This window comes from Oncorhynchus mykiss, chromosome 21, assembly GCF_013265735.2.
Source record: "Oncorhynchus mykiss isolate Arlee chromosome 21, USDA_OmykA_1.1, whole genome shotgun sequence".
In the NCBI taxonomy this organism is placed as follows: Eukaryota; Metazoa; Chordata; class Actinopteri; order Salmoniformes; family Salmonidae; genus Oncorhynchus; species Oncorhynchus mykiss.
In genome coordinates, this window is record NC_048585.1 from 16,801,697 (window position 1) to 16,827,382 (window position 25,686).

Consider the following 25,686-nt stretch of genomic DNA (forward strand, 5'->3'; position numbering starts at 1 on the left):
GGAGGTGTTGCTTGGTTTTTTTACTATTAGTTTGGAGGTGTTGCTTGGTTTTTATACTATTAGTTTGGAGGTGTTGCTTGTTTTTTTTACTATTAGTTTGGAGGTGTTGCTTGGTTTTTATACTATTCGTTTGGAGGTGTTGCTTGGTTTCTTACTATTAGTTTAGAGGTGTTGCAGGGTTTTTTACTATTAGTTTGGAGGTGTTGCTTTTTTTTTTACTATTAGTTTGGAGGTGTTGCTTGGTTTTTTACTATTAGTTTGGAGGTGTTGCTTGGTTTTTATACTATTAGTTTGGAGGTGTTGCTTGTTTTTTTTACTATTAGTTTGGAGGTGTTGCTTGGTTTTTATACTATTCGTTTGGAGGTGTTGCTTGGTTTCTTACTATTAGTTTAGAGGTGTTGCAGGGTTTTTTACTATTCGTTTGGAGGTGTTGCTTGGTTTTTTACTATTAGTTTAGAGGTGTTGCTTGTTTTTTTTTACTATTAGTTTGGAGGTGTTGCTTGTTTTTTTACTATTAGTTTGGAGGTGTTGCTTGTTTTTTTTACTATTAGTTTGGAGGTGTTGCTACGTTTTTATACTATTAGTTTGGAGGTGTTGCTTGTTTTTTTACTATTAGTTTGGAGGTGTTGCTTGGTTTTTATACTATTCGTTTGGAGGTGTTGCTTGGTTTCTTACTATTAGTTTGGAGGTGTTGCTTGGTTTTTTACTATTAGTTTAGAGGTGTTGCTTGGTTTTTTACTATTAGTTTGGAGGTGTTGGAGGGTTTTTTACTATTAGTTTGGAGGTGTTGCAGGGTTTCTTACTATTAGTTTAGAGGTGTTGCAGGGTTTTTTACTATTAGTTTGGAGGTGTTGCTTGGTTTCTTACTATTAGTTTGGAGGTGTTGCTTGGTTTCTTACTATTAGTTTCGAGGTGTTGCAGGGTTTTTTACTATTAGTTTAGAGATGTTGCAGGGTTTCTTACTATTAGTTTAGAGGTGTTGCTGGGTTTTTTGCTATTAGTTTAGAGGTGTTGCTGGGTTTTTTGCTATTAGTTTAGAGTTGTTGCAGGGTTTTTTACTATTAGTTTAGAGGTGTTGCAGGGTTTTTTACTATTAGTTTGGAGGTGTTGCAGGGTTTTTTACTATTAGTTTGGAGGTGTTGCAGGGTTTTTTACTATTAGTTTAGAGTTGTTGCAGGGTTTTTTACTATTAGTTTGGAGGTGTTGCAGGGTTTTTTACTATTAGTTTGGAGGTGTTGCAGGGTTTTTTACTATTAGTTTGGAGGTGTTGCTTGGTTTTTTACTATTAGTTTAGAGGTGTTGCAGGGTTTTTTACTATTAGTTTAGAGGTGTTGCTGGGTTTCTTACTATTAGTTTAGAGGTGTTGCAGGGTTATTTACTATTAGTTTGGAGGTGTTGCTGGGTTTCTTACTATTAGTTTGGAGGTGTTGCTGGGTTTTTTACTATTAGTTTGGAGGTGTTGCAGTTTTTTTTTTTTCGAGGACTGGTTTGGAGGTGTTGCAGGGTTATTTACTGAGGACTGGTTTGGATGTGTTGCAGGGTTTTGACTATTAGTTTATAGGTGTTGCAGTTTTTTTTTTTTCGAGGACTGGTTTGGAGGTGTTGCAGGGTTATTTACTGAGGACTGGTTTTGATGTGTTGCAGGGTTTTGACTATTAGTTTATAGGTGTTGCAGTTTTTTAAAAGTTTTTTTTAACTGAGGACTGGTTTGGAGGTGTTGCATTTTTCTTTTTTACTGAGGACTGGTTTGGAGGTGTTGCATTTTTCTTTTTTACTGAGGACTGGTTTGGAGGAGTTGCAGTTTTTTTTACTGAGGACTGGTTTGGAGGTGTTGCAGGTTTTTTTTACTATTAGTTTGGAGGTGTTGCAGGGTTTTTTACTATTAGTTTGGAGGTGTTGCAGGGTTTTTTACTATTTGTTTAGAGGTGTTGCAGGGTTTTTTTACTATTAGTTTGGAGGTGTTGCTTGGTTTTTACTATTAGTTTGGAGGTGTTGCTTGGTTTTTTTACTATTAGTTTGGAGGTGTTGCTTGGTTTTTATACTATTAGTTTGGAGGTGTTGCTTGTTTTTTTTACTATTAGTTTGGAGGTGTTGCTTGGTTTTTATACTATTCGTTTGGAGGTGTTGCTTGGTTTCTTACTATTAGTTTAGAGGTGTTGCAGGGTTTTTTACTATTAGTTTGGAGGTGTTGCTTTTTTTTTTACTATTAGTTTGGAGGTGTTGCTTGGTTTTTTACTATTAGTTTGGAGGTGTTGCTTGGTTTTTATACTATTAGTTTGGAGGTGTTGCTTGTTTTTTTTACTATTAGTTTGGAGGTGTTGCTTGGTTTTTATACTATTCGTTTGGAGGTGTTGCTTGGTTTCTTACTATTAGTTTAGAGGTGTTGCAGGGTTTTTTACTATTCGTTTGGAGGTGTTGCTTGGTTTTTTACTATTAGTTTAGAGGTGTTGCTTGTTTTTTTTTACTATTAGTTTGGAGGTGTTGCTTGTTTTTTTACTATTAGTTTGGAGGTGTTGCTTGTTTTTTTTACTATTAGTTTGGAGGTGTTGCTACGTTTTTATACTATTAGTTTGGAGGTGTTGCTTGTTTTTTTACTATTAGTTTGGAGGTGTTGCTTGGTTTTTATACTATTCGTTTGGAGGTGTTGCTTGGTTTCTTACTATTAGTTTGGAGGTGTTGCTTGGTTTTTTACTATTAGTTTAGAGGTGTTGCTTGGTTTTTTACTATTAGTTTGGAGGTGTTGGAGGGTTTTTTACTATTAGTTTGGAGGTGTTGCAGGGTTTCTTACTATTAGTTTAGAGGTGTTGCAGGGTTTTTTACTATTAGTTTGGAGGTGTTGCTTGGTTTCTTACTATTAGTTTGGAGGTGTTGCTTGGTTTCTTACTATTAGTTTCGAGGTGTTGCAGGGTTTTTTACTATTAGTTTAGAGATGTTGCAGGGTTTCTTACTATTAGTTTAGAGGTGTTGCTGGGTTTTTTGCTATTAGTTTAGAGGTGTTGCTGGGTTTTTTGCTATTAGTTTAGAGTTGTTGCAGGGTTTTTTACTATTAGTTTAGAGGTGTTGCAGGGTTTTTTACTATTAGTTTGGAGGTGTTGCAGGGTTTTTTACTATTAGTTTGGAGGTGTTGCAGGGTTTTTTACTATTAGTTTAGAGTTGTTGCAGGGTTTTTTACTATTAGTTTGGAGGTGTTGCAGGGTTTTTTACTATTAGTTTGGAGGTGTTGCAGGGTTTTTTACTATTAGTTTGGAGGTGTTGCTTGGTTTTTTACTATTAGTTTAGAGGTGTTGCAGGGTTTTTTACTATTAGTTTAGAGGTGTTGCTGGGTTTCTTACTATTAGTTTAGAGGTGTTGCAGGGTTATTTACTATTAGTTTGGAGGTGTTGCTGGGTTTCTTACTATTAGTTTGGAGGTGTTGCTGGGTTTTTTACTATTAGTTTGGAGGTGTTGCAGTTTTTTTTTTTTCGAGGACTGGTTTGGAGGTGTTGCAGGGTTATTTACTGAGGACTGGTTTGGATGTGTTGCAGGGTTTTGACTATTAGTTTATAGGTGTTGCAGTTTTTTTTTTTTCGAGGACTGGTTTGGAGGTGTTGCAGGGTTATTTACTGAGGACTGGTTTTGATGTGTTGCAGGGTTTTGACTATTAGTTTATAGGTGTTGCAGTTTTTTAAAAGTTTTTTTTAACTGAGGACTGGTTTGGAGGTGTTGCATTTTTCTTTTTTACTGAGGACTGGTTTGGAGGTGTTGCATTTTTCTTTTTTACTGAGGACTGGTTTGGAGGAGTTGCAGTTTTTTTTACTGAGGACTGGTTTGGAGGTGTTGCAGGTTTTTTTTACTATTAGTTTGGAGGTGTTGCAGGGTTTTTTACTATTAGTTTGGAGGTGTTGCAGGGTTTTTTACTATTTGTTTAGAGGTGTTGCAGGGTTTTTATACTATTAGTTTGGAGGTGTTGCTGGGTTTCTTACTATTAGTTTAGAGGTGTTGCTTGGTTTTTTACTATTAGTTTGGAGGTGTTGCTTGGTTTCTTACTATTAGTTTGGAGGTGTTGCTGGGTTTTTTACTATTAGTTTGGAGGTGTTGCAGGGTTATTTACTATTAGTTTAGAGGTGTTGCTTGGTTTCTTACTATTAGTTTGGAGGTGTTGCTTGGTTTTTTGCTATTAGTTTAGAGCTGTTGCTTGGTTTCTTACTATTAGTTTAGAGGTGTTGCAGGGTTTTTTACTATTGGTTTAGAGGTGTTGCTTGGTTTCTTACTATTAGTTTGGAGGTGTTGCTTGGTTTTTTACTATTAGTTTAGAGGTGTTGCTTGGTTTCTTACTATTAGTTTGGAGGTGTTGCTTGGTTTTTTGCAATTAGTTTAGAGGTGTTGCAGGGTTTTTTACTATTAGTTTAGAGGTGTTGCTGGGTTTCTTACTATTAGTTTGGAGGTGTTGCAGGGTTTTTTACTATTAGTTTGGAGGTGTTGCTTGGTTTTTTGCTATTAGTTTAGAGGTGTTGCAGGGTTTTTTACTATTAGTTTGGAGGTGTTGCAGGGTTTTTTACTATTAGTTTAGAGGTGTTGCAGGGTTATTTACTATTAGTTTGGAGGTGTTGCTTGGTTTCTGTCACGCCCTGACCATAGTTTACTTTGTATTTTCTATGTTTTGATTGGTCAGGGTGTGATCTGAGTGGGTATTCTATGTTTCATGTCTTGTTTGTCTATTTCTATGTTCAGCCTGATATGGTTCTCAGTCAGAGGCAGGTGTTCGTCATTGTCTCTGATTGGGAACCATATTTAGGTAGCCTGGGTTTCACTGTGTGTTTGTGGGTGATTGTTCCTGTCTATGTGTTTTTCACCAGATAGGCTGTTTTAGGTTTTCGTTACGTTCATCACGTTCTTTATTTTGTAGTGTTTGCATTGATTCGTGTTTTACGTTTGTTCATTAAAACATGGATCGTAAACCACACGCTGCATTTTGGTCCGACTCTCCTTCGTATGAAGACGAAACTCATTACAGAATCACCCACCACCAACGGACCAAGCGGCGTGTCAACAGGCAGCAGCAGCAGCAAAAAGAGGAGTTACGTTGTAAGGATTTCTGGACATGGGAGGAAATCCTCGACGGGAGAGGACCCTGGGCTAAACCAGGGGAGTATAGCCGCACCAAGGTGCAGCCGAAGAAGGAACAGAGGCAGCAGGAGCAGCAGCAGCTGCAGTGGGAGAGAGCGTCATGGGAGTATGAATTAGATAATGGTGGACCATGGGCTCAACCGGGAGAATATCGCCGTCCCAAGGAAGAACTGGAGGCGGCGAAAGCTGAGAGGCGCAAATATGAGGAAGTAGCACGACGGAGCGGATGGAAGCCCGAGAGTAAGCCTCAAAAATTTCTTGGGGGGGGGCTAACAGGGAGTATGGCTACGCCAGGTCGCAGACCTGAGCCAACTCCCCCTGTTTATCGTGAGGAGCCAAGGAGGAGACCAGAACCGGTGTTGGAGGTAAGCGAAGCAGAGACTGTGAAGGAGTTAATGGGGAAATTGGAGGAGAGTGAAATGAGGGAGTTGCTGTGTTGGTGCTTTAAATATGATATTCGCCCGAAGGAGCGTGTCGGGGATTTATTGGCACCTGGGTCAGTGCTCTCTACTCGTCCTGAGGTGCGTGCTAGTCAGCTGGTGAAGACAGTGCCAGTCTCACGCACCAGGCCTCCTGTGTACCTCCCTAGCCTTGCATGTCCTGTGCCAACACCGCTCTCAAGATCTCCAGTACGCCTTCACGGTCTAACCCATCCTGTGTCACCTCCACACCCCAGCCCTCCGGTAGCAGCTCCCCGCACTAGGCTTCCTGTGCGTGTCCTCGGCCCAGTACCACCAGTGCCAGCACCACGCATCAGGCCTACAGTGCGCCTCGCCTGTTTAGCGCTGTCGGAGCCTTCCTCCTCTCCAGCGCTGTCGGAGTCTCTCACCTGTTCAGCGCTGCCAGAGCTTTCCGCCTCTACAGCGTTGCCGGAGTCTCCCGCCTGTTCGGAGCCGCCAGTCAGCATGGAGCAGCCAGGGCCGCCAGTCAGGATGGAGCAGCCAGAGCAGCCAGGGCCGCCAGTCAGCATGGAGCAGCCAGAGCAGCCAGAGCTGTCAGTCAGCATGGAGCAGCCAGAGCAGCCAGAGCTGCCAGTCAGCATGGAGCAGCCAGAGCAGTCTGCCAGCATGGAGCAGCCAGAGCTGTCAGTCAGCATGGAGCAGCCAGAGCAGCCAGTCTGTGTCGACCAGTCTCTTCCAGATCTGCCAGTCGTCCAGACTCTTCCAGATCTGCCCGTCGTCCAGACTCTTCCAGATCTGCCAGTCGACCAGACTCTTCCAGATCTGCCAGTCGACCAGACTCTTCCAGATCTGCCCGTCGTCCAGACTCTTCCAGATCTGCCAGTCGTCCAGACTCTTCCAGATCTGCCAGTCGTCCAGACTCTTCCAGATCTGCCAGTCGTCCAGACTCTTCCAGATCTGCCAGTCGACCAGACTCTTCCAGATCTGCCAGTCGACCAGACTCTTCCAGATCTGCCAGTCGACCAGACTCTTCCAGATCTGCCAGTCGACCAGACTCTTCCAGATCTGCCAGTCGACCAGACTCTTCCAGATCTGCCAGTCGACCAGACTCTTCCAGATCTGCCAGTCGACCAGACTCTTCCAGATCTGCCAGTCGACCAGACTCTTCCAGATCTGCCAGTCGTCCAGACTCTTCCAGATCTGCCAGTCGTCCAGACTCTTCCAGATCTGCCAGTCGTCCAGACTCTTCCAGATCCGCCAGTCGACCAGATTCTCCCAGATCCGCCAGTCGACCAGATTCTCCCAGATCCGCCAGTCGACCAGATTCTCCCAGATCCGCCAGTCGACCAGATTCTCCCAGATCCGCCAGTCGACCAGATTCTCCCAGATCCGCCAGTCGACCAGATTCTCCCAGATCCGCCAGTCGACCAGATTCTTCCAGATCTGCTAGTCGACCAGGATCTGCTGAAACCGCCAGCCAGCCAGGTTCTGGTAGTTTCTACTACCTGCCTGGGCTTCTTCTCAGTGCTGAGCTTCCTCTCAGTGCTGAGCTACCCATCTGTCCCGAGTTACCTCTGTCCCGAGCTGTCCCTCTGTCCCATGTTATCATTGTGGTGGGTAACCTATTTAGGGACGTTTAGGAGGGGGATTAAAACTGTCATGGAGTGGGGTCCACGTCCAGCGCCAGAGCCGCCACCGCGGACAGATGCCCACCCAGACCCTCCCCTATAGGTTCAGGTTTTGCGGCCGGAGTCCGCACCTTGGGGGGGGGGGGTACTGTCACGCCCTGACCATAGTTTACTTTGTATTTTCTATGTTTTGATTGGTCAGGGTGTGATCTGAGTGGGTATTCTATGTTTCATGTCTTGTTTGTCTATTTCTATGTTCAGCCTGATATGGTTCTCAGTCAGAGGCAGGTGTTCGTCATTGTCTCTGATTGGGAACCATATTTAGGTAGCCTGGGTTTCACTGTGTGTTTGTGGGTGATTGTTCCTGTCTATGTGTTTTTCACCAGATAGGCTGTTTTAGGTTTTCGTTACGTTCATCACGTTCTTTATTTTGTAGTGTTTGCATTGATTCGTGTTTTACGTTTGTTCATTAAAACATGGATCGTAAACCACACGCTGCATTTTGGTCCGACTCTCCTTCGTATGAAGACGAAACTCATTACAGTTTCTTACTATTAGTTTGGAGGTGTTGTGGGGTTTCTTACTATTAGTTTGGAGGTGTTGCTGGGTTATTTACTATTAGTTTAGAGGTGTTGCAGGGTTTCTTACTATTAGTTTGGAGGTGTTGCTTGGTTTTTTAATATTAGTTTGGAATTGTTGCTTGGTTTTTTACTATTAGTTTAGAGGTGTTGCAGGGTTTTTTACTATTAGTTTAGAGGTGTTGCTGGGTTTCTTACTATTAGTTTGGAGGTGTTGTGGGGTTTCTTACTATTAGTTTGGAGGTGTTGCTGGGTTATTTACTATTAGTTTAGAGGTGTTGCAGGGTTTCTTACTATTAGTTTGGAGGTGTTGCTTGGTTTTTTAATATTAGTTTGGAGTTGTTGCTTGGTTTTTTACTATTAGTTTAGAGGTGTTGCAGGGTTTTTTACTATTAGTTTGGAGGTGTTGCTTGGTTTTTTACTATTAGTTTGGAGGTGTTGCAGGGTTATTTACTATTAGTTTGGAGGTGTTGCAGGGTTATTTACTGAGGACTGGTTTGGATGTGTTGCAGGGTTTTGACTATTAGTTTATAGGTGTTGCAGTTTTTTAAAAGTTTTTTTTTAACTGAGGACTGGTTTGGAGGTGTTGCATTTTTCTTTTTTACTGAGGACTGGTTTGGAGGTGTTGCAGTTTTTTTTTACTGAGGACTGGTTTGGAGGTGTTGCTTGGTTTTTTACTATTAGTTTGGAGGTGTTGCATGGTTTTTTACTATTAGTTTGGAGGTGTTGCAGGGTTATTTACTATTAGTTTGGAGGTGTTGCATGGTTTTTTACTATTAGTTTGGAGGTGTTGCAGGGTTATTTACTATTAGTTTGGAGGTGTTGCATGGTTTTTTACTATTAGTTTGGAGGTGTTGCAGGGTTATTTACTATTAGTTTGGAGGTGTTGCAGGTTTTTTTACTATTTAGTTTATAGGTGTTGCAGTTTTTTAAAAGTTTTTTTTTAACTGAGGACTGGTTTGGAGGTGTTGCAGTTTTTTTTTACTGAGGACTGGTTTGGAGGTGTTGCAGTTTTTTTTACTGAGGACTGGTTTGGAGGTGTTGTAGGGTTTTAACTATTAGTTTATAGGTGTTGCAGTTTTTGTTTTACTGAGGACTGGTTTGGAGGTGTTGCAGGGTTTGTGGTGTTCTGTTCATTGTTGTTCCCTCATGAGATAGTGGTGTTTTATGTTTCTCTTAGTTCTCAGTACATTTAGCTGTCTGTGGCGGAAATCAAAACCTCTCTCTCGCTTTTATTTTTCTCTCTCTCCTGCTCTCTCTCTCTCAAATATTAAATGTATCCCCCCCTCTACACTGTTCGCTCCCTATTCCCCCCTCTCTTTCTCTGCTAGGAGATGTATGACAGACACCTCACACCCCAAAATCAATTTCTCCTCATTCTGCATAGTCTGTCATATTGCTCTCTATTCCTCTGGTCTTTTTTCATTCTCTCTGTCAGCTTTGGGAATGCGGGTGCGTGACAATACAAAGACACTTGATGGAACGTTTTATATCTGCATTGTCACAATAACTGTGATTTTTGGTAGGAGTCTGAGAGTGAGTGTTGGTAAAGATGTTAAGTGAGACTGTTCTAAACAGAGACATACAGTTAATGATGCATTTTGTCTTATATTCAAGAGAGTTTTGCCTGTAAGTGTTGAACTGAACTGTGTTAAGACTGATCTCTCTGTCTCTCTCTGTCTCTCTGTCTCTCCAGTATTTCTGCTGTCTGTTATTGATCTTTCTCATAGAGCTGGTGGCAGGAGTCCTGGCCTACGTGTATTACCAGAGGGTGAGTGACTACTTCTCCACCTTCATCTTTTATCCTCTTGTGTACCCCCCCCCCCCCCCCCCCCCTGTATTTGTTTTATTTTTAAATACATCAATTCATTGAGTCTGGAGTGCAGTTCTGGGATCTCCATTGCATTTGAGCGGCCATGTGTGTGCATGCTTACCTGGTGTGTGTATGATACCTGTGTAAAGACCATGTATCTGGAGCCCTGATCTCCAGACAGAGCTCAACCCTGAGCCCTGATCTCCAGACAGAGCACAACCCTGAGCCCTGATCTCCAGACAGAGCACAACCCTGAGCCCTGATCTCCAGACAGAGCACAACCCTGAGCCCTGATCTCCAGGCAGACCTAAACTCTGAGCCCTGATCTCCAGGCAGACCTCAACTCTGAGCCCTGATCTCCAGACAGACCTCAACTCTGAGCCCTGATCTCCAGACAGACCTCAACCCTGAGCCCTGATCTCCAGACAGATCTCAACCCTGAGCCCTGATCTCCAGACAGATCTCAACCCTGAGCCCTGATCTCCAGACAGAGCGCAATCCTGAGCCCTGATCTCCAGGCAGACCTCAACTCTGAGCCCTGATCTCCAGACAGACCTCAACTCTGAGCCCTGATCTCCAGACAGACCTCAACCCTGAGCCCTGATCTCCAGACAGATCTCAACCCTGAGCCCTGATCTCCAGACAGATCTCAACCCTGAGCCCTGATCTCCAGACAGAGCGCAATCCTGAGCCCTGATCACACAAGCAAGGCAACCCCACTTCACTCTCCTCTGCCACTCTAACTGAGGTGTTCTCTCTCTCTCTCTCTCTCTCTCTCTCCCTCTCTCCCCCTTCCCTCCCTCCCCTAGCTCAGTGAGGAGCTGAAGCAGCACCTGAATGAGACCATGACAGAGAACTACGCCCAGCCAGGGAAAGAGGCCATCACCCTGGCTGTGGACAGACTACAGCAGGATGTATGGACTCAATCTCCCATTAGCCTTTGCTTAGTTTTTCTTGAAGGGACAGGAGCGCCAGTGGTAAAGCTGGTTGATACTAGTTATGGTACATAGTTGTTACACACACACACACACACACACACAATCATCCCTTTTCACCTTGAAGCATGTGAGGTTCAATGTTAATCATATGCGAGGTCACATCCACTATATGGGTACAGTATGATGCAAGATGTCAATGCAGTCTGTAATACGTAGTTATGACTACTTGGTTTACAAATGTTTTTTGTGATGTGTTTTTTTCTGCCTCTTCATTATGTTGTTGATTGATTTGAATTAGATGTGATGGTTTTCAGACATCAACTAAGTGTAGCTAATGATAAACACAATTCCACTTTTCTTCTTCTGTTGGTCAGTTCAAGTGCTGTGGCAGCAACAACTCATTTGATTGGCTGCATAGTGTGTACATGACCTCGGCTGTGTCGGAGGGCAGGGTGGTCCCGGACAGCTGCTGTAAGACCATCACCACCCTCTGTGGCCGCAGAGACCACCCCTCCAACATCTACAAGACTGAGGTGGGTGGGACCATTGGAAAATCATCATTCAACAGCAAATATGTGCCAAATGGGTTCCAGCAGACTTTAGGATGTCATAACTCGACTCTTTCACAGTAAAAATGTGTTATGTTGTCATTCTATTTCATAGCGATGACAGCAGAGCCCAGCACTGTCAGTGGAATGGAACGGTCCATCATGATTTCAGATCTAACCATTTGTTCATATTTAATGGATCAATGCAATTCAAGTTGGATCCTAAAATATTCCTTCAAATAAATATTTCAAAAAAAATGAATGGATCTCGACATGGAACAATTGATCAATATTTCAGGACCAGATGGTTGTATTTGGCATCAAATGATTTCTAATGTCTGAAATGGGGACAGACAGATGATATGTCCCTCAGAGCTCAACTGTCTCCTTTCTTATTCTGTCAATGAAAGTGAAACAGTCAAATAATCTGGTTTGGAAAGTCACTTTAGCCAACAACTTTTCTCTACTTGACAGGCTTTCTTATCAGTAAGGGCTGAGAGTGTAAGAGCTCGGAGAATATTTCATACAATATTTGAGATGCTCCTTTCGCTTTTATCTGTGACAAGCAGGAGAAGTCTGTGCTTGTTTCTCTCTTTCACACACTCACACACACAAACACGTCTCGCTCCTTGGTTCCCGCTATCATCATTCCACTTGTCAATGTCACTCCAGTTCAGAGGAGTGAAACTTTGATAAATTCTCTTTATAATTAAACAAAGTTTTTATGGGTGGAACTGAAATATTTACTGTGCATTTAGGGAGTCAGCTGTGGTTGACAGCTCCCCACACACTCGGAAAACACTTGGGTTAAAAATGTGCTCGTCAATGTGTTTTCACTTGTCTAGGAAGCCGAGATGTCCTCAGAACTGTGACTCACAACATGGCTTAAAACAACCTACTTGGTCAAAGCTCTTTGGTAAAACAGTATGACACGGATGTACGGAGGTGACTGCACATGGACGTGTACGTGCACTCCATACAGCCATGGCTCCTCAATGCCCCCTCTACCCACTTCTGAGTGGTGTGTGTGTGTGTGTGTGTGTGTGTGTGTGTGTGGTCAGAGAAGGAGCCTCCTGAGAGAGGCCTAATAAATCCCACTGTTCTCTCTACTTCTCTCAGGCTGCCTGTTAGCAGTTGATGTTACTCTTCAATAACACAGACCCCAAAGCAAATCAGGGGGAGAAAAATAGGTTTATTCAAAGAGGAAAAATCATAGATGTTATGCTGAGAGGTAGATGTTCATTATTCCCTGTCCTCAGTGATTCTCTCCACAGAACAAAGAGACAGGATGTAATTTATAACCCAACCCTAGCCTGGGGTTGACCAATTAGAATTCCTTGCAAATAAACTGGGCCACTGGCCAAATAACAAGTATCCTATTTCAGGCTCAATGTATAGACAAATTCCTCCCATGTCTCTGACCCATTGATCATTCATTCCCTATTACAGAAAAAACACTATTTCCATTCATGGTTAATTCCCTCTTGACCTTTAGCCCTCTGTGTTGTGTATTATCTTAAACTATCTTTACACTGCCCAAGTCCTTTATCTTACTGTAGTTTGTTCTCTGCAGTGTAATTCTGTATCACACACACACACAATTAACGCAGCAATTTGGAGACAGACATAGAAAAAGCTGGAGAGGGTAGGGTTGATAAATATACTATGGTAAATGAAGAGCATAGCTCAATTTCAATTCTCCTTGTTCACACCCCCTCAAGGATTTAAAAGCATTGGTTTGATCCAAATATGATAGACACTGACTACACCAATCAGGTGTGTCTGTGTGTGTGTTCATAATGTATACGTGTGCATCATGCGTGCTTGTGTGTGTGTGTGTGTGTGTGTGTGTGTGTGAAGTGATTTGACCCCTGACCTGTAACCTTTGCCCCACAGGGTGGCTGCATCACCAAGCTGGAGCAGTTCCTGGCTGACCACCTGCTGATCATCGGAGCTGTGGGGATAGGAGTGGCCTGTCTACAGGTCGGTCCCCTAACACTGGCCAGTGTCTTTATTAACAGGAAATGACGAGGCCTTATTATATTTCAGTACTGTGGTAGCACCTCACAACAGACACAAGCTATCACTATCAGACTATCACAAAGTATCATTTAGTTTTTGGGGGATTTGGGGTATCACCGATGTCGTGGATATCAATATAATGTAGTGATAATAGTGGATATAATCTGCTACTGTGGATATTGGTAGCCTTGCTGTTGAAATGTCTTCAATGCTAGCTAGTATCTAGATGGATAGGTGGGGAGATTGTGAACAGAAAGAGAGAGAGAAGGCGAGGTTAACTTTGCTTGTTCCTCTTAGTAGAGTAACGGGTTAAGAGGTGAGCTTAAGAATTTTTTATTTATTTTTTATATCAGTCTCAAAATATATCCACATGATAAAAGCCTTTCCGATTTTTTTTTTTTTTTATAAACATCAATGTGGCCATAATCTTCCTATTACCTCAAAGATGCATCCAGTAACTCCTATTACCGGTCAGACAACCTTTCAATGCACTCTACCTCCCTATATCCTCTCAGCTGTAATCTGATCCCATTCACATTCTGGGATTTGATTTGCTGCGGTCTCAGATGGACCAAGCTCGTAGCCCAATCCACTCACAGCCCCTGTCATCCCGTATACGGCTTCAAAATGGCAGATTTTGTCATTGATAAGCGCCTGAATTGGATCCAAGTGGCTGTACAGTAACATGCTATACCTGACTTCAGAGCTCTGGGTCTCCGCTTCACAGCTCTGTATGGGTTTTGACTGACAGCCGTTAACTTGAGCACAGCCCGCGACAAGAAGATGCCCCCATCCCTCCCGCTAATTGGGCTACGTTTGCACATTTGTTGTTGTCTGAGTGAGATAAATGCTGTAAATCGAGAGGAGTCGACATGTTCGGAAAGATGAGGCGTTGAGGATTATAATAAATAATGCTTTGATGTCATACAAGCAAACCACACACCCGTGAGTCCAAATGTGCACTTTATATTTCCATATTTGAAACTCATTCAGTTTACAGTATCGTAACGTTTCTGATCGATATAACCCTTCTCAGCAGTATCGTAACGTTTCTGATCGATATAACCCTTCTCAGCAGTATCGTAACGTTTCTGATCGATATAACCCTAACCCTTCTCAGCAGTATCGTAACGTTTCTGATCGATATAACCCTTCTCAGCAGTATCGTAACGTTTCTGATTGATATAACCCTAACCCTTCTCAGCAGTATCGTAACGTTTCTGATCGATATAACCCTAACCCTTCTCAGCAGTATCGTAACGTTTCTGATCGATATAACCCTTCTCAGCAGTATTGTAACGTTTCTAATCGATATAACCCTTCTCAGCAGTATCGTAACGTTTCTGATCGATATAACCCTTCTCAACAGTATCATAACGTTTCTGATCGATATAACCCTTCTCAGCAGTATCGTAACGTTTCTGATCGATATAACCCTTCTCAGCAGTATCGTAACGTTTCTGATCGATATAACCCTTCTCAGCAGTATCGTAACGTTTCTGATCGATATAACCCTAACCCTTCTCAGCAGTATCGTAACGTTTCTGATTGATATAACCCTTCTCAGCAGTATCGTAACGTTTCTGATCGATATAACCCTAACCCTTCTCAGCAGTATCGTAACGTTTCTGATTGATATAACCCTAACCCTTCTCAGCAGTATCGTAACGTTTCTGATCGATATAACCCTAACCCTTCTCAGCAGTATCGTAACGTTTCTGATCGATATAACCCTAACCCTTCTCAGCAGTATCGTAACGTTTCTGATTGATATAACCCTTCTCAGCAGTATCGTAACGTTTCTGATCGATATAACCCTAACCCTTCTCAGCAGTATCGTAACGTTTCTGATCGATATAACCCTTCTCAGCAGTATCGTAACGTTTCTGATTGATATAACCCTTCTCAGCAGTATCGTAACGTTTCTGATCGACATAACCCTAACCCTTCTCAGCAGTATCGTAACGTTTCTGATCGATATAACCCTTCTCAGCAGTATCGTAACGTTTCTGATTGATATAACCCTAACCCTTCTCAGCAGTATCGTAACGTTTCTGATTGATATAACCCTAACCCTTCTCAGCAGTATCGTAACGTTTCTGATTGATATAACCCTAACCCTTCTCAGCAGTATTGTAACGTTTCTGATTGATATAACCCTAACCCTTCTCAGCAGTATCGTAACGTTTCTGATCGATATAACCCTTCTCAGCAGTATCGTAACGTTTCTGATTGATATAACCCTAACCCTTCTCAGCAGTATCGTAACGTTTCTGATTGATATAACCCTTCTCAGCAGTATCGTAACATTTCTGATCGATATAACCCTAACCCTTCTCAGCAGTATCGTAACGTTTCTGATTGATATAACCCTAACCCTTCTCAGCAGTATCGTAACGTTTCTGATCGATATAACCCTTCTCAGCAGTATCGTAACGTTTCTGATCGATATAACCCTAACCCTTCTCAGCAGTATCGTAACGTTTCTGATCGATATAACCCTTCTCAGCAGTATCGTAACGTTTCTGATCGATATAACCCTTCTCAGCAGTATCGTAACGTTTCTGATCGATATAACCCTAACCCTTCTCAGCAGTATCGTAACGTTTCTGATCGATATAACCCTAACCCTTCTCAGCAGTATCGTAACGTTTCTGATCGATATAACCCTTCTCAGCAGTATCGTAACGTTTCTGATTGATATAACCCTAACCCTTCTCAGCAGTATCGTAACGTTTCTGATTGATATAACCCTAACCCTTCTCAGCAGTATCGTAACGTTTCTGATTGATATAAACCTTCTCAGCAGTATCGTAACGTTTCTGATCGATATAACCCTTCTCAGCAGTATTGTAACGTTTCTGATCGATATAACCCTTCTCAGCAGTATCGTAACGTTTCTGATCGATATAACCCTTCTCAGCAGTATCGTAACGTTTCTGATTGATATAACCCTAACCCTTCTCAGCAGTATCGTAACGTTTCTGATCGATATAACCCTTCTCAGCAGTATCGTAACGTTTCTGATCGATATAACCCTTCTCAGCAGTATCGTAACGTTTCTGATCGATATAACCCTAACCCTTCTCAGCAGTATCGTAACGTTTCTGATCGATATAACCCTTCTCAGCAGTATCGTAACGTTTCTGATTGATATAACCCTAACCCTTCTCAGCAGTATTGTAACGTTTCTGATTGATATAACCCTAACCCTTCTCAGCAGTATCGTAACGTTTCTGATCGATATAACCCTAACCCTTCTCAGCAGTATTGTAACGTTTCTGATCGATATAACCCTAACCCTTCTCAGCAGTATCGTAACGTTTCTGATTGATATAACCCTAACCCTTCTCAGCAGTATCGTAACGTTTCTGATCGATATAACCCTTCTCAGCAGTATCGTAACGTTTCTGATTGATTTAACCCTTCTCAGCAGTATCGTAACGTTTCTGATTGATATAACCCTAACCCTTCTCAGCAGTATCGTAACGTTTCTGATCGATATAACCCTTCTCAGCAGTATCGTAACGTTTCTGATCGATATAACCCTAACCCTTCTCAGCAGTATCGTAACGTTTCTGATCGATATAACCCTTCTCAGCAGTATCGTAACGTTTCTGATCGATATAACCCTTCTCAGCAGTATCGTAACGTTTCTGATCGATATAACCCTAACCCTTCTCAGCAGTAACGTTTCTGATCGATATAACCCTAACCCTTCTCAGCAGTATCGTAACGTTTCTGATCGATATAACCCTTCTCAGCAGTATCGTAACGTTTCTGATTGATATAACCCTAACCCTTCTCAGCAGTATCGTAACGTTTCTGATTGATATAACCCTAACCCTTCTCAGCAGTATCGTAACGTTTCTGATTGATATAAACCTTCTCAGCAGTATCGTAACGTTTCTGATCGATATAACCCTTCTCAGCAGTATTGTAACGTTTCTGATCGATATAACCCTTTTCAGCAGTATCGTAACGTTTCTGATCGATATAACCCTTCTCAGCAGTATCGTAACGTTTCTGATTGATATAACCCTAACCCTTCTCAGCAGTATCGTAACGTTTCTGATCGATATAACCCTTCTCAGCAGTATCGTAACGTTTCTGATCGATATAACCCTTCTCAGCAGTATCGTAACGTTTCTGATCGATATAACCCTAACCCTTCTCAGCAGTAACGTAACGTTTCTGATCGATATAACCCTTCTCAGCAGTATCGTAACGTTTCTGATCGATATAACCCTAACCCTTCTCAGCAGTATCGTAACGTTTCTGATCGATATAACCCTAACCCTTCTCAGCAGTATCGTAACGTTTCTGATCGATATAACCCTTCTCAGCAGTATCGTAACGTTTCTGATCGATATAACCCTAACCCTTCTCAGCAGTATTGTAACGTTTCTGATCGATATAACCCTAACCCTTCTCAGCAGTAACGTAACGTTTCTGATCGATATAACCCTTCTCAGCAGTATCGTAACGTTTCTGATCGATATAACCCTTCTCAGCAGTATCGGAAGAAAAAGGTCCCCCCCCTCAGACCAATGTGTTTTGAAGAGGAAGTGAGGAGATAGGAAGTAAAGAATCAAGGAAAGATACATTGAAATGGGGCCATGGACAGGAAACTGTATACCTTTCTCTCCCAGCATGCTCTGTAATAACACTTGGATGGGGCGGCTGCTCTCCACCATCGATCTTCTCTCTGCAGATAAACTCCACAGGGACTGGACTGGACTCTCCATCCCCCAGCATGGATCTCCTGAAAATCTCCTGAGAATGGTTTACTGTTCAGCCAATGCTGTTCATAGATTGGGTTGAGAGGTTTCTTATTGCAGTCCGGTGATGTTTAGTAGCCAAATCTCAGATTTAGTTTTTGCTCTCTAGCCAACTCTCGTCATGCTACATCAGTCAGTTATATACAGCACACAATACGGCATCAACACATCTGGGACCAGGCTAGATGTTTTGCGGTCAGGAGCTGTGGTACCACTTCACTCTGTTAATAATTCCAGACTGTGCCATTTCTTTGCTTATTTACAATATTATTGTCGTATTCTCCGTAAATGATCTTTGTATGGCAAGAAAACAAGGCTTTGTTAATTCATTTAGATTTGATCTAACATTTTGATACAGCCTAACTGATAAAACTGCACCGTTTTGATTTGTACATTTCAGATAAAGTATAGTCTTGCACTTCACGATATATCGTCATTGTCAAATATCATGATATTAGATTTAATCATATATCGGCCCCACCCTAGCTCAGACCAAACCTGAACATACGGTACTGGCTCCCTCTTGGCTACTCCTTCCAACCAACCAGGGTTCCCACTCTTCTCAGTGTTCCCATAGCTTTTCTCTTGGAATTCCACAGAGGAGTCATGTGATCTTGTCACCGTGGAGACTGTCTACATGGGAATTTGGGGTTCCTAAGAAAAACAAATGTTTTATTAGCCCAAAGACCCTCCCCCTTTTAGACAAAATATTCCCAAATAAAACGCTGACATTTTTCCACACACATATATGAAGCATACATGGGTAAGATAACTACTGTAGCTATGTCCTTAATATGTGTTAGTGGTCCATTGACAAATCACCCATCTTGTCCCAAACTAATTTAGACCAGCTTTTGATCTAAATGGGCTCTTCTCTATTGGGCTTGAAGGTCTCTGTCTGATTGTATGTCAGTAATGTCAGTCTGTCAGTGATGTCTCTATGTTTACTGTCTCTGTGTCAACTGTTCCTCTGTCTTTAATAACTGAAATAGTCATAGTCTCTGTGTCAACTGTTCCTCTCTGTCTTTAATAACTGAAATAGTCATAGTCTCTGTGTCAACTGTTCCTATGTCTTTAATAACTGAAATAGTCATAGTCTCTGTGTCAACTGTTCCTCTCTGTCTTTAATAACTGAAATAGTCATAGTCTCTGTGTCAACTGTTCCTCTCTGTCTTTAATAACTGAAATAGTCATAGTCTCTGTGTCAACTGTTCCTCTCTGTCTTTAATAACTGAAAGTCATAGTCTCTGTGTCAACTGTTCCTCTCTGTCTTTAATAACTGAAATAGTCATAGTCTCTGTGTCAACTGTCCCTCTCTGTCTTTAATAACTGAAATAGTCATAGTCTCTGTGTCAACTGTTCCTATGTCTTTAATAACTGAAATAGTCATAGTCTCTGTGTCAACTGTTCCTCTGTCTTTAATAACTGAAATAGTCATAGTCTCTGTGTCAACTGTTCCTCTGTTTTTAATAACTGAAATAGTCATAGTCTCTGTGTCAACTGTTCCTCTCTGTCTTTAATAACTGAAATAGTCATAGTCTCTGTGTCAACTGTTCCTCTGTCTTTAATAACTGAAATAGTCATAGTCTCTGTAGCTTTGTTCTTAGTTTGGTTGTAATTACGCTAATCAATTTAGTCTCTATCCTCTTTCAGTGTTCCCCTATACTTTGTCTAATATAGGTCACTAACCCCTCTGTGTGTGTATGTGTGTGTATCTCTATGTATGTCTGTTTGTATGCATGTGTGTGTTTACGTTTGTGTCTATGTATTTCTGTACGTCCTTGTATTTCTTTGTGTGTGCGTGTGTGTGTGTGTGTGTGTGTGTGTGTGTGACCTCTATAGCTGGCCGGGGCCATGTTGACGGCCTGCTTTATCTATCTGCTGTATAAAGAAGAGGAGGAGGACTTCTCTGCCGTGTGATTGGCTAAGCCTCTGTCTGGTCACACTCAGTGGGGACGGGACAAGGTTGGAGGGCATTGTTGGAAATGTGTTCTGTGTGTGTGTCTATTTGTTCATTTTTGTGATTGTGTCTTTTGTGGTTTTATGTAGATATGTGTTGTCTGCATGTTTGTGTGTGTGCGCACTCGTGCATGTGTGTGTGCGCGAGTGTGTGCATGCGGGTGTTTCTGTGTGTGTGCGCGCGTGCCTGTGTGTGTCTCTGTTTATATGTGAGTGTGTGTGTGAAGAAGACAAAGAGACAGTTGATCACAGATCATGCATGCTATATTGCCTGGCCTATGCTTTATTCTCGGTACCACCGAGCAACGCCCACCCCAATAGGGACACCAGGCTGACCGCCACATGCATGTTGACCTTTGACCTTTGCATGGCTGAAAGGTCTTGACAATATTATCCACAATCCAAGGACAAACAAACAGTTCACTGAAGTGCTCCCACAGACTAGACTATGAGATTAATGCCCACAGATAAACGCGAATGACAGCTGTGCTGGACCAGATTTGAAATAAACCCTTACAATACATTTCTCATCATCTGAGATTGGGTAATAATAAGAAAAGAGGACACTGCTAAATGTATTCTTCATGATTTCTTTCTTCATAGTTTCTTATGATTGCAGCACATCACTTATTTCTTGTCACTGTCTTCACCTGCCACATTGAAACTACTTTCTATATATTCCTTGTCATTCCAAATGCTAAACTAACGAGCAGAAAGGAAGTTTAGCACATTCTGTCCTCCATCCTCTGTCTCCTTCTCCTTGCTTCTGTCTCCTCCTTCCTCCCTCCCTCCTCCCTCCGGCTGCTCCTCCCTCCTCCGTTTCCTCCTTGATCCCCTGTCTCCTCGTCCCTCCTCCCTCCTCCTTCTCCAGCTCCCTCCATCTCTCTGTGAGTTGTGAGTTTCATTCTCTACCTCCTCACTCTGTCATCTGAATTCTCAGTGGTGCTGGCAGGGTTAGAGGCATCATAAAACCGCCCTGAGTGCCGAGCCGCCAAGGCCTTCTTTGAGGAATCTACTCCCCATGTTGTGACCCCGGTCGATAATACCCTCAGAGAGGAGAAGACTTGCAGGGGGGCCGTTGATTGAATCTCAGCCCTCCTCTCTTTGTCGTTTGTCATCCGTCACACACACACACACACACACACACACACACACACACACACACACACACACACCAAACACCCGTCCAGCGAATGTGCCTCATCTAAGTCCTAACCTCTCAGCCTTTTCCCTGTGTATTACTGTAACTCTGCTGTTGTCTCACAGATCAATGAGACCTTTCATATCCCCTATCCCTTAATAGTGATGACGTGGGATGATCTTGTTAGAAATAAGGACAGTTTAATGCTTTTGGCAGAGTGAAAGCACAAGTGTGTGTGTTGCTATGTTGTGTGCGTCAAGGCCTGTTGTATCCTCCCATTTCTTCTCTACCTTAATCTCATCTTATTGATGTCGGCTTCTTCATCCAAACAAGCGCCAACTAAAGCTCTCTGACCGTCCTGCCGCTGGCTGAAAATGACTTATTGTTCTCAGATCAACCAAAGTACCGACACAGGTCTGTTGTATCCCAGCATCACTTCACTTCTTTATTTTTCCTACACACAAACGTATTCATAGGATCTTAAAGCAGTCCAACTCACAAGTGGAGCTTTGAATGTACTTTATAGAATACTTAAGGAGAAGAAATATCAAGTGGGAGAATTTGGAGTGCACTAGGCAAAATGTTTTGCATCACAAACCTCCAAAATGCCACACTCCTTGTGTCCATAGACTTCTTTCTAAGTATTTACATATGTTACATTCATAATTTGTTATTTCTTATTATTTTAAACGCCTCACAGAAAATGACAAAAACATCATAAAACATGCTTCACTTTATAAAACATCAATTTAATTGTACCCAATATTTTCCCTCAGTTTAATCATGTGATTTTTAGTAGATTAATTATTAATGGATTATAACACTAAATTATGGTTTTGAGAACATTGGCAGGGCTTCAGAGAGAAATGTCCTTTGAAAAATGGAAGTTGCTAAATGAATGTTTGTTCACAGATTATCTCTCTCCACCAACAGTCATAGTGGGAGCTTTAACATTCACCACAGGCCCAATTACACCACTGCTGCTGGCTGCTCGGCACTCCTGTTCCCATAGTAACCACACACTTCCTCATGCTATTCCACTATGCTACCATGACGACTCACCTTTACCCTTGATTGACCTTCACAACAATTGTGTGTGTTTCAGATCTGTGGGATGGTGTTCACATGCTGCTTACACAGAAGGATTAAGTTGGATCCTTACTGAACCCTACCGTCAAGCCCCCCCAACACCATCCTGCCTCATGGGCCAGGGAGCAACGATGCCTGCTGAACACTCAACCTTGACCTCTAACCCCTCCTAACCTCTGAACCTTACGATCCAACCCTGCCTGGACCCTCCTGAATCCTTCTGCACCCCTCCCTTGGCTTGGATGCATGCATAGCCCCCCCCCCCCCCCCCCCCCCCTCTCAAAGACAAGGCCAATGAAGAAGAGATGATTTGGTATTATGGTATTGTTATTTTCTGTAGGTAACCTACTGCTGTTTATGTAAGGTAGCTCTTACTGTATGTTGTCAATACAGTCAAATCCTTACTGTAGATTTCACAACATTCCACACAACTGGAAGGCAACCCGAAGTGGTTGTGACTGAGAATCAAGTGTACTGTACACACTCTCATGGTGTTGCTGCTTACGAAGGGTTATTCAGTTAGTGCTATATCCAGTGTGTCACGGATGTGGCCCCCAACGTGCCTCTGTCATTGTTTTATCACGTATTCTTTGATAGCAATGTTACACCAATGTAATGGTTCACCACAAAGGGAATCCCATGGTCAATCGATGTTTGATCTACGTCACAAAGAAAACAATCATGAGTTGATTGATATCCACAGAATAATCAAGCAGAAATGGGGAAAACCTATACTTGATATGAATGAAAACAGCACTAAACGCTGCTAAGAGTAACGTTGCAGCATTTCTGTATGTGTTGCCTCCGTAGTTTGACTAACACATCTGGTTCTGTGTTGTATGCTATGCTAAAGGTGTTGATATCGACGAAATCGCCTTTCTTGCAGTACCATATAAACCTACCACTCATCTTTCAATACCAGGACCAGTTGACTTGTTTTACGACCACTTTTATTATGCTGGAGAAACATGTTGTGATTTACTACTGATACAGGGTCAGATCTTTCTCTGTCACGCTACTGGTTAAGATTAGGATTCAGGGGTTATGGGTGACTTCTAGTTGAACGGGAGAGGTTTGAACTGTCATGAGTCAGTCCTCTCCTCTGGTGTGGGTTAGTATCCCCATCCAGTGGTAGATATTGGTATATACTCCTGTGCAGTGCTCCTGTAGTATTCTGTGTAAGGTTGCAAAATTTGGAGAACTTTCAATAAATTCCCTGGTTTTCCAGAAATCCTGTTTGGGGGATTCCGGATTGTCTGCTTATGTCTGACACGTTTCCACAAGAGGACACTTTCAAAGAGAGCATTCATTGGCTTGACTATTGTCAAGGACACATTCAAATAGTATTGGTTGCCCATTACCAAGATAGGACATGGGTCTTTGTTTTTTAGGAGTGCTGGTAATTCAGCTGACCAGTTCCAGTTGATACAATGACAACAATCCTTTGTCAAAGTTCTATGGATGTTTTGCTGTTTTCCAAGACATGTAGACCCTTATACAGATGGTATTTGTTCTATTCCTCCTAGTGACCAACAGAAAGCTGTTCTTGTTGTTCATGTATTTTTCTAATCGAAATGGGTCAAAATATGATATAACATTATAGTATGTTTAATATAAAATATCTAATAAAACATATATGATCTGGGCTCTTTCTATACTGTAGACTGTAGTAATCAAAGTATACCTTTGTCTGTTTAACAACAATGTCATAATAGCTTTTGAATTGATGTTGATGGTAGTCTTTAACCAGATAGACTTTATTTGTGTTTCCTACATCATTCAGTGGTTTGGTATTATTATTCCCTGCCGGTCTCTTTGCATCAAGGTCTTGAATGTTTTGTTACAGTATATGACTATTGCTACTTTAAGACATCATAAAATGTTGATATTTAAACTCTGAGATATGAAGAAGGTTATACGTGCACAGACCATGTTTGAAAGAAGTGCATATGGATGGGCACATTCATCTTCAGCGACATGTAGTCTATCTTTTAAGAGTGGTGCAAGGTAAACAAATCTGTCAATGTGCCCTTGAGCAAGGCACTTTAGCCCAATTGCTCCTGTAAGTCTCTCTGGATAAGAGCGTCTGCTAAATGACTACAATGGAAATGTTTGTCAAAGCTGATGTGACAATGGTATTGGGATGCACTGTGTGACTTGTTCTATACAATATGACTACATACATGGTTTCTAAACCTTACTCAATAAATATAATACTATATTACTGAATATTTATATGATTATTTATTAATGTTGTGGAAGATTGTGGTTGGGTTGAATCGTCTAGTTGTGGTGGATATAGTGTATGTTATGGTGATATGTTGTCACTAGGTGGAGACAAAGTTGTGCCCCTGGCAAGCATTTGAAGGTAATCATCCCAGGATGTTTTGTCTTCCTCAGTTCCTGTATGGATTTATCAGTTAGTTAGAAAATGTTCATGTTTATTACCACTTCCGTTAACCTGTTAACAGGTTATTTTTCACAGCACAAAAAGTACATCCTTCAAATCTAAACTTAAAAGCCATGATCATTGTTTCTCTGTTATATTCAACTATTCTCCTAACCTTGTACAACCATAGCTCAGAGGTAATCAGTCTGGTAATACAAGGCTACTATTCTCCTAACCTCGTACAACCATAGCTCAGAGGTAATCAGTCTGGTAATACAAGGCTACTATTCTCCTAACCTCGTACAACCATAGCTCAGAGGTAATCAGTCTGGTAATACAAGGCTACTATTCTCCTAACCTTGTACAACCATAGCTCAGAGGTAATCAGTCTGGTAATACAAGGCTACTATTCTCCATCAATCTTACAGTAGTGATGCTTCACTATGCTTGCTGACTGTATTTGCACTTATGACAACTAAATACCCTCAACTCAATACACCGTTATGTACACATACAAGAGTGCTGTGGCCATAGTACACATACAAGAGTGCTGTGGCCATAGTACACATACAAGAGTGCTGTGGCCATAGTACACATACAAGAGTGCTGTGGCCATAGTACACATACAAGAGTGCTGTGGCCATAGCAGGATTCATCTGTAGGTTAACGGTATTACCATATGACTGTGGATGTGTCCCAAAATTTGGTTTCTTTCACAACCACTGATCTGAAATGACATGTTAAGTGAGTGCATTGTGACGCAGTGTGATCCAATGCTTTAATATCTCAGTAAGGGAAGGACGCAAGGAGAGGAAGACATTTTAGAGTGTTGGGAGACAGTCCAAGACATCAGTCGGTTAGGGAAGGAGATGAGGAAGGGGAGCCAGTTTAGAGTGTTGGGACATAGTCCAAGACATGGGGCCAGAGGAGTCTGTCAGTCTGTCAGTACTTCCATCTCCATCAGCAAGCAGAGGATGGCTCCTATTTCCACAGCATGTCACACACACCCTGGAGTGAGGGTGTACATGCATGCATAAACACCTACTGTAAACACATAAACACACACACACTGATAGAGCTTACAAACACACAGACACACCCACATGAAAAAAACATTCAGTTTTACTATACAGTATTTACTATAGAATAATACAGAATACTACAGTTTACTATAGAATAATACATTATTTACTATATAATTTTGTAGTATACTATAGTAAATACTACAGTATACTACAGACCTCAAAAACACTACAGTAAATATTACAGGAATGTCCACAAAACATTACAGTA

General features: G+C 42.0%; 1 protein-coding gene across 4 annotated transcripts in view; it reads left to right on the forward strand.

The window, feature by feature from the left end:
• LOC110501007 (tetraspanin-11) overlaps positions 1-24,233 on the forward strand; it is a 63,533-nt gene extending 39,300 nt beyond the window's left edge. For 3 of the 4 annotated variants that reach the window (XM_036957119.1, XM_036957120.1, XM_036957121.1), the window contains exons 4-9: positions 9,410-9,484; positions 10,336-10,440; positions 10,839-10,997; positions 12,909-12,995; positions 19,658-19,780; positions 22,021-24,233. In XM_036957119.1, the coding sequence (XP_036813014.1) occupies positions 9,410-9,484; positions 10,336-10,440; positions 10,839-10,997; positions 12,909-12,995; positions 19,658-19,735 (504 nt within the window). In that variant the 3' untranslated portion in view covers positions 19,736-19,780; positions 22,021-24,233. The remainder of the gene's footprint in view (positions 1-9,409; positions 9,485-10,335; positions 10,441-10,838; positions 10,998-12,908; positions 12,996-19,657; positions 19,781-22,020) is intronic. The other variant, XM_036957118.1, reaches the window with a different exon arrangement.
• Positions 24,234-25,686: the final 1,453 nt, after the last annotated feature.